This window comes from Athene cunicularia, assembly GCF_003259725.1.
Source record: "Athene cunicularia isolate RWA chromosome 6 unlocalized genomic scaffold, athCun1 chr6_part1, whole genome shotgun sequence".
NCBI lineage: Eukaryota > Metazoa > Chordata > Aves > Strigiformes > Strigidae > Athene > Athene cunicularia.
In genome coordinates, this window is record NW_020799105.1 from 3,726,199 (window position 1) to 3,735,868 (window position 9,670).

Sequence of the window (9,670 nt, forward strand, 5' to 3'; positions counted from 1 at the left end):
ACAGCTCCTCTCCTCTCCTCTCCTCTCCTCTCCTCTCCTCTCCTCTCCCATCAAGGCATAATTTTGTACCCAGTTCTTGAGAATGTCAGGGCTGTGCAAGGTGCTACACATTTTTTTGATACATTATTAGATGCAGGCAGTGAATGGATATTTAATCTGTAATATCATGCTGGCAAAAAGACAGTGGAAGATATGAAAAGGATAAAATGAATCAGAAATTAGTCTATGGTTTAGGTATGTGGGGTTTCCTTCTGTACAAGGTTAGGGCTTATTTCTGTCACTTGAACACTGATTCAAGGTATGTCTACACGTTCCTTAGGGCAGCCGAGTTTGGCTTTACTACTGAATGTTGTTCACCCACTGCTTTCCCTGCATGCAAGGCAGAGAACACAACGTTCCTCCCTGGGTCTTTACTGACCACTGGGCTGGCAGAACAGGTAGAAAATGATTATCCCACACTTTGATGCCAGTGTCCCAACAGGTGTTGGCTTTTCCAAGCAAGCCTGTCTAAGTGGATTACTTCTGGCCTGGCTGATCAGTTGTGGGGGTCTAGGATTCTTGCTCAGGAGCAAATGCTCTTCTTCCTTGCTGGGCATGGGGCAGAGACAAGGTACTACAGCAAGGGTGAAAACATGCCTCCTACCATTGCAGGACTGCTGTGGAGAGCAGCAAACAGCCTTACACACAATGCTGCTGCAAGATACTCTGACTCTGCAGCTGAAACTGCAGGGCCCAATGCAGGAGCAGCCAGACAGTGCCTGCAGAGCACCTCTCCCATTGCATGCATGCACGGGTGCTAACAGTGGCTCTTCCCAAACTCTCAGGGCAAGAGAGATTATTTGCTCCTGGGAATCCTCCATATGGTAGGAGGAAGGTTTACGAAAAGCAGGGCTCCACCTTCATGATGATAAGTAAATGGTAAAAATTTCCAGGAGCAAGGGCATGCAGTGTAAAAACAGCCTGGGACTCTTGGCCACATGCTGCAGAAACAGGAAATCCCAGGTCTGATCAGGAAACAGAGACTGGCTGTCAGAGTAGGGGGAGTTCCCTCCCCACACCTGCATGGACTTCTATTGTGTTTGCAGGGATAGAGAAAACTGCACTTGGGATTCTATCAGCAGTTCCTAAAGACACTATCAGCAAAGGTAGGAAAGAAAAAGAAGGGAAGGGGGTGACAGTGTGTTTCCTCATATAGGTACTAGAATACCTATAGCCATATCACTGTCCATCTTTGACCACCCAGCTTTTTGATGAGCTCTGAGCTTGCCTCTCTTTGTCTCTTGCAGAGCTCCACCGCCACGAGAGCATTCAAGAGAAGAACGTGAAAGAAGCCAAAACCAAGTGCAAAACCATTGCATCCCTGCTGACAGATGCACCCAACCCCCATTCCAAGGGGGTGCTGATGTTCAAGAAGCGAAGGCAGAGGGCTAAGAAGTATACCTTGGTAAGTTTTGGAAGTGTTGACGAAGACCGCTCCTACGAGGAGGAAGACGGAGTTTTCCCAACTAGTGAGTCGGAATTTGATGAGGAAGGTTTCTCTGATGCCCGAAGTCTAACTAATCACTCAGACTGGGACAACACTTACCTGGACATTGAAAAGTCCAAGTCTGACTCTGAACAGAAGGAAGAGAAGCAAAAAGGTTTGAGTGAAGCCTCAGGTAAAGGAGCACGATTATTTGAGCAGCAGAGGGAACGGGCTGGGAAGTACACAGTTGAGAAAGTTCCGACACAGAAGAGCCCCCAGCTTGCCCCAGGTGCCCAGCTGCAGCAGGGCACGGTGAACGGAGATATGCCTGTGCCACAGAAGGCAGACAGTGTGCCCCTCACCATCCACCTGGAAGGTGTGCAAGTGCCCAGCAAGCAGCCAGCCACCCTCCCCTCTCAGCTCCTGGCACCCCCTAGCCCCACTTTCTTCCCGCCTCCCCCAAGCACCCCTGACCCTTTCTCTGCAAGCTCAACAAGCATGTTCAACAGGTCTGCACGGCCCTTTACTCCTGGCTTTTCTGGCCAGCGTCCAGCAACATCCTCTGTCATCTTCAGGCCATCTGCACCCAAGAAACCTAGTGAAAGTCTGGGTGTGCAAAGCACAGTGGTTCCTCCTTTCTCACCTCTGGCTCCAGAAACACCTCCCAATGCACCAGTGGCAACACACCGTGGTCCAGTCAGCTCTTCCACATCTCTGTATATTCCTGCACCGGGAAGGCCAACACCACCACTGGAGTCACAGTCAAGAGGGGGAGAAAGTGCTTCAGAGACTAAGCCTTCTGCCAACACTGCCCGGACATCCACCACATCTATCTTTCTGTCAACTCCCTCAAAGCCAGGAGGGGAGGTGGCCTCCACAGCTTCCCAGCCACGAGTCCCTGGAACAGCCTCTTCTTCTTTGTATATTAGTCCAGTACCATCGCAGCACACGATAAGCAGTTCCCCTGTGCCAAAGCAGCCTTCTCCAGCTGTCTCACCAGCAATGCCACGACCTCCTTCTGAGCCCTTAACCTCCAGGGAGCAGAGGATTGCCGTGCCAGCTCCCCGCACAGGCATCCTGCAGGAGGCTCGCCGGCGGGGTAACAAGAAACCCATGTTCAGTAAGATTGAGGAGAAGAAGAAGAATTCACCCAACCCTGAGCTCCTATCTCTGGTGCAGAACCTGGATGAGAAGCCAAAAGGTGACCATCCCGGGGCAGGCTTTGAGTCTGGGCCTGAGGAGGACTTCCTCAGCCTGGGTGCTGAAGCCTGCAACTTCATGCAGTCCTCTGGCCGCAAGTTCAAGACCCCACCTCCAGTGGCTCCTAAGCCTCAGCAGCAAGATGCTGGACTGGTAAATGGGGCCCAGGACATGCCTCAGCTTAAAGGCAAGGGGGCAGAGCTCTTTGCCAAACGGCAAAGCCGCATGGACAAATACGTAGTGGAGACAACACCTAAGCCACAGTCCAAGCCCAGGACCCCTTCTCCTTCCCCTTCTCTACCCTCATCCTGGAAATATTCACCCAACATCCGGGCTCCCCCTCCAATAGCTTACAACCCAATGCATTCCCCTTTCTATCCCCTGGCAGCCAGCAAATCTCAGGCTAGCAAAGCAGAGAGCAAAGTGAAAAAGGCACCTGGCCAGAAATCAGGGATCAAGGTCATTGATGTAATGCGCCACCAGCCCTATCAATTAAATTCAGCCATGTTCTGTTTTGGGGATCCCCCAAACCCCAGAATTCAGGAGTCTCCTGGTCAGCCTGCCCCACAGGCTAGCTCATCCTTCATGGCAGCCAAGCAGGTCCCTGTGAAAACAGCCAAGACCCAGGAGATCCGCCGCTTCTCCACTCCGGCTCCCATGACCGCTTCAAGCAGCCTGGCACCCACCGTGCTTGTGCCCCGCTCGGCCACCACATTGGATGAGCCTGTGTGGAGAACAGAAATGGCCTCTTCTGCCCCTGCTACACCAGCGCCATTTCAGGTGGAGCTCAGTCAGTCCCCTAAACCATACCAGAGCTCCCCAGAGTCTGGTCAGGCAGGCCAGGGGCTTTCCCCAAACCCAGCCTCGGCCTCTCGGTTTCAGGTGGCCAGGCCCAAATTCTCAGCAGCAAGAACAGGGATGCAGGCCAATGTGTGGCGGCCAAGCTTTGGCCACCACTGAGGAAGGCACCCCTCCCATCCTGTCCATGACCCCGCAGAGATAGTGCTCGTGTTGTCTTTCATGTCAGCTCAGTACATTGGGATGAGTAACAGAAAATTAAGAAAAGAGAAAAAAAAATTACTCCCCTTCTGCATCACCCTCTTCCCCTACCTCCCCTTGGTCTCAGATGGGCAGCTTCATGGCAGGGCTTACTGGCTGTGTCTACAGCAGCAGGAAAAATGTGGAGAGAGGGCACATGTGTGGTACACAGACTGGAAACTTGCACATATCAGCAACACTCACCTCTGGAGGGTGTGAATGGCAGGGATTGTCTCACATGAGGACATGTAGGTGGTAGTGGTTTTCCTTTCTCAAGAGCTTTGGAGTCACCCCTGAATGGATGGAGACTGGGGGGCAAGAGCTTTCCAGGAAGAAACGGTTAGAGGTGGGATTACAGTACAGAATCCTAAGCTTGCCCATTAGACTGCTTTTCTCTGAGCCTGTCAGTCTGTACAAATGCATCTGTGTGTGCACAGATGCCTTGTGCATCTGTACACATGCACACAGCAACACTCAGCAGGAAGTGAAAGTAGAAGTGGGGCTTTGCCTTGAACACTTCTCGTAGGCTGCCCTCTGGAGGGGCATGGGGAAGGAGGCGAGAGAGCAGAGTGAGGGAGGGTGTTTGCACATCCACGTGTGGGCTGTGTGCCCTGTGCAGGAGGGTGGACATGTGTGCCTGTTCCTCCAGTCACCAGGGCTGGGGGTAAAAGGGAGAGTCATCCTAGCTGGTGCTAAACATGGCTATCAGATCTAGGAGCAATTTGCCAGAGAGGGGCGTTGAATGGACTTGGTGGGGCTAACACAAGCTGGACAACTGCAGAAGGAAGTATCATTTTGACACAAAGTCAAAGCTAAATTTAGGCAGTGGCTGGTTGGTGCAAGGAAGGCCCTGCAGCATTAGCCCCACTGGAACAGGATACAGATACTGTAAGTACAAAGGAGGATTGTGTGGGAGAAGGTACAGTTGGCTTTTAAAGGAGGCAGGACAGAATACGCACTTGCACATCATCTTTTTGTTTAGTACAGAAGTGTGGCTAGATTGGAAATGGGTCATGATGTAAAACTTGCTGAAGACTCTGCGATGAGCTGGAAATGGAACTTCCAGTATGGAAGTGGAGGTCAGGGAAACAGAAAGTCACAAGTAGAACTTTATACTAAATGACAAGTATCCTTGGGGTCTATCTGGTAAGAACTTAAGTGCTCTGAGAGTCCCAGAGGATCTGTATTCACACACACGTACAGAGCTCAGTTTGCTAGTGATGCTGGGGAAACAGGACTGGTTATTCCTTGAATGTCCCCGGCTAGCCTCAGACTTAATCCCTACACTAAAGGCATACAAGAAGAAAGCATTCCCTTTCCCAGGGAAAAATTGATTATATTAGTAGGGACTGTGCATGTGTGTGCGCATGTCATCTGTGCTCTGGTTTGCACACACCCCTGCCATTTGCTTTCCACCTGTGCTCCCCCCTATTGCAGTAGCCACTTTTACAGCGTGAGTCCACAAGTACACTAAGAAGGCATTGCTCCTGAAGCACTGGCTCCTAAACAGCAGATCCTCCAGCTGTAAGGAAGGGGCTTGTCACCTCTTTCTGGGCAGGAGTTGCCCAGCCTTTTGCTAGATCCTCAGGGATGAGTACTGGAGGCAGGATGAGGGTCTCATAGCCACGCTTGAGATACATCTCCATCTCATTAGACTTGCTTCTCTCCTTCAGGCAGAAGCCATTCTCTGCCTAGAGTGAGCATAAACTTTGGATGTACAAAACTATAGCTTCTGGGAAGAAAAAAAAGAGAGCAAATGGGGGTGATGTCAAGCAGCGCAGCTAGTGTCCAAGCCAAGTTCAAGCCAAGCTTCCTCTGCACAGCAGGAGCTTATGATATGTAGTTCTGTTCACAAAAGCTGGGTACTCCACTTTTTCTTGGAGGGTCTAAAGTGCTTCTCTGTGAGCACCTGGAGATTTTGCACATGTGCTCTCCCATGAAGAAAAAGAGGTCTGGAGAACCTAGCTAGCAGCTCTAGTCCCAGACAAACTTGGGAGGGAGAGAATGAGAGAAAAGGAAAAGTAATACAGAATCCTGCCTTTGAATCCTTCACACTCTGGCTGGGCTTGTCCTGCAGGCCGGTGTTTGCAATGCACATTCCTGGAGGCTCTGAAACATAGGATAAGCATGCTGTGGCGGGAGGAGGACAGCACTTAGATCTCACTTGGCAGAATATCAGCCATAGGAGAGGATGGAGGGAAAACCTTTGGGAATGCCTTTAGTTAATGAACAAAGGGGTGTTTGAGCCAGAATATATGCTGCACTGGCTGTATGACATAGAGAGCAGCCAACCTGAACTCTTGAGATGATTGTATGTGTTCCTGGAAAGTCCCAGAGGGAAGGACTTAGGACAAGGTATCACCACAGAATTAATTCAGATCACCAGAATCCACTTAGCTCTGGTGAAGGGGAGCATCTATGCTACAAAACCTAATTTGGACAATTGCTTTCTCACTCATCCTGTGCTGCATTACATTGCTAGTGTTCCTGGAAAAAATTTTTGTGTGCTGTAGCAAGCTGAAGTTCTGTGATTTTTCGCAAACATGGAAGGAGTCGTCTTCTATTTTTCTAGGAAAGCTGTGGAAAGGAACTCAAGGACTAGCAATGCTCCAGAAGTTTGTCTCTAGTCTTTTTGTGGAGGGCTGTCTGTCACTGGCTAGTGGTTTTATCCCTAGTCTTAGAGAGACAAGCTAGCCCAGGTTGAAAGCATTACTGAACTCAGGTGAAGAGAGGGGTTGTGTGGACCAGAAAAAGGGTGCTCGAGATAATTCTGCAGTGAAGAAATAACCTCAGAAACTCTGAATCTTATTCCAGTGTCTCTTTCCCTCAGGCCCCTAAAGACAAGTGTTCTCAGGGCCTGAGTGTCTCAGGAAATTAATTTTTGCCACTGGAAAAAACAAGAGAGATCTGGCCTTAGCATGTAAGGGAGATTAGAGTGGTCCCACTCCAGATTTCTGGAAGACACTGATGCAAGCCAAGGAGTGATGGCCAAACACTGCTGAATGTTAGATGTCAGGACCCAAATGAATGGAATAACTGCATTTGGCCCATCACTTCTGACAATGTAGTAGGCAGAAGATGAAAGAAGTTAGGTCCAATTGGAGAATGAATATTAAACATCAAGCAAGGAAAAGAGGCTGGGGTTCCTGCATTTCACTTCTAACATCCTTGGTTCAAAGCTATGTTTAGAAGTAAAGCCAAAGTAATTTGATGGATCTCAGCCCCTCCCAATCTTTTCTGGATCCTACGCTGAGACAGGACTTGATCTGCAGAAGCAGAGGGTGTTGCAGATGAGGCCTACAGTGCTTGTGGTGTATCCCAAATAAGGCCTGTGGCTGGAAGTAGCATGAGATGAGAAATAATACTGAGATGCATCTGCTAAGCTATAAGGAAGAAACCTGCACTACTGCTGGCTTTAAGCAGCTCTGCTAGTGTCTGCTCATGAAAATATTGTGGCTGGCCTGTTAGAAAGGTCACAGGTGAGGTTACGAGGAATATTTTTGAACCATATTAGCTTGTCTTGAGCCTCTCCAAATTTCTAATTCCTCAGCTGTTGAACAAGCTCAAACATAAACAGTTGTTTCACAAGTTCTAGCTCCTACCTGCTAAGATATAAGCTGCAGTAGTAGGCCAAACCCCAGTGTCCCCTTGTTAAGCATTTGAAGATGTCTGCTGGGCTCTGATTTAAAACTGCCTATCATCCCTCCTCTCTAGCATGCTGCAGGTCACACATTGCAGCTATGGCAATTCTGGGGGTTAATCTTTGCTTCAAAAGTATCGGTCCTTTCCCTGTGGATATATGGGAACACTTGCCAGAGAGAACCTCAATATCATGCTGCAGCTGAGAGGAAGAATCTCAGAAGACACTGGAGTGAGGAGTCACTGATCTCCAGACATGGGCACTGTTCAAGCCAAGATTGTCCCTTGGAAAGAACATGCTCCCTTTCTGCTATAACATCCAGCATCACCTACCAGACCCTCTTCCTAGAAGAGACATGTCAGTGCTATGAAAATGGGAGCCCAGCAGCAGTGCTCTGTCAGTTGGAAGATGTGACCCCAGAAGAAGAACAGAGTTGGCATCTTTGTTTATGGAAATACTTATTTTTCCTTTTCTGTTTTGTCTTTTTTTTTTTTTTTTCCAATTTATAATCACTTTCTATTTGTTTGTGCAGAAGAATAAACTTGTGATATGCACTTTACAGGTGGCATTTTGTAATTTTCTTTGCTTGGCATCCAGGAGAAACTGCTATGAGTATAGTACATGCAATTAGCACTACCAATAAACTACTAAGGCCAGGAGAATATAAGAAGTCCAAAAATGGACAGGATGTCTCACCAATAGAAACACCTAAGGTGGACTTAAACCCTCTATATATTAAAAAAGCCACATGCAAGCGAAAACTTAAGTGAGATCCAAAACTTCTGTACTACAGGCTACAAAGCACTCACTTACTAAGTGACAGGGTGAAGAAATTTATGGGCCAGCCCCAGCTGGCCTGCCTCAGCCCTGCCCCTCACCCTGCTCTAACCTAAACCGCACCCTCTGTTTGTAAACCTGGTATCAGTGGAAGTTTGTCAGCTCTAGTAAATCCAAATATAAACTCACATTGAATGATTCAAATTATTTCTAATATTAACCAAGAGATCAGAAAATCAAATATATCCCATCGTATTCTCAGGCACTAAGCCTAATCCTAACTCTAACCCTCACTCAGTTCATGTTAAAGTCTACTCAATTTCTGGGTCCTGAGAGGTTTGTTGTGCTCAGTTTAGGACAAGCGTTAGCAGGTCACCTTTCCCAGATGCATGTCACTCAGGCAGCAATTCCCAAGCACTGCAAGAGATGCTAGAGTCAGCTGTAGGATTACACTGCAGACTCTGGACACGTGTCCAGGTATCATTTTGTGGATGTTTTTGGATTAATTACAAGGAGAGGTTCCTTATGAAGTGATCTAGAGGTGGATTTTGGGACTATCCAGCATATTTCTGATTGATTTGCAGACAGGAAACTCACAAAGGGGCAGTGATGCTTGCTGATGCCAAACTTGAGCTTCTCTCCAACCAGAAGCACAGCTCCCAAGGAAATAAAGCTACAGATGCACAGGCTGCAGATTAGGACTGCATCTTGTTGTGCTTAATAAATCTGACACGGTAGGATTATGAGCTACTCCAGATGGTTTGACACATTGAAGGACGGTTGCTGTGTCCAGGGCTCTGATTAAATTCCCTGTTAACCTATACAACCTTCTCAAGTGAGAGTCATTTCTTCTCATAGCAGATCATGTCAGAAGGAGCCTGACAAACAGACTTTCAAAGGTGGAACAGGAGCCAGCCCTGAAGTTACTGGCCCAAAGTAAAACTGAAGGATTACTGAACAGCTATGCAGTAGGCTAGGGATTAATTTGGGCTTCAGTCTGCTACTCAGAGAGTAGTTTAAAACTAGAAAATAGTAAGGTGCCTAGTGGGCATATCTATCCCAAACACTCATATCCGATGGAAAAAGAAGCGTCCAGCAAAAATCACAGCAGGGCAAGTATGTGCCATGAATAAGGGTATTCCCTGGCAGTACAGACCTGTAGCTTCAACAGCCACTAGATGTTGCCACTGTTCTTCTCCGAGTTACCAGGGGTTTTGGCATTCACCTAATGTGCTGTTAAATCTGGAGGGTTTAAAATTTTAGGAAATCCTTTCTTCCTAATCTATCCCCTTTTGGCGTTCACATACAGTGCCGCTCAGTCCCACATACCAAAGAAGGCCAGCCTCATACCAGGGACTTTTCGTAGTGAGAAGCTTGCTGCAGCTTGGAGGAGATTCCTGGGTGGTAGCATGGCATAAAGGCTGCCCAGCAAGTAACACACCATGGGCATACCAGCTATTTCAGCACACACTCCAGCTCTGTGATCAAATCCTACATATTTCTGTTCCAGTCCTACATCTCATCGTGCATTAAGCCCACTTAGAGAGAGC

General features: G+C 48.2%; 1 protein-coding gene across 1 annotated transcript in view; it reads left to right on the forward strand.

Annotated features, from left to right (window-relative positions):
• The window catches only part of SYNPO2L (synaptopodin 2 like), a 37,619-nt gene extending 31,019 nt beyond the window's left edge, over nt 1-6,600 (forward strand). Inside the window, exon 4 of the mRNA XM_026851401.1 lies at nt 1,287-6,600. Within this exon, the coding sequence (XP_026707202.1) occupies nt 1,287-3,625 (2,339 nt within the window). The 3' untranslated portion in view covers nt 3,626-6,600. The remainder of the gene's footprint in view (nt 1-1,286) is intronic.
• The last annotated feature ends 3,070 nt before the right edge of the window (nt 6,601-9,670 follow it).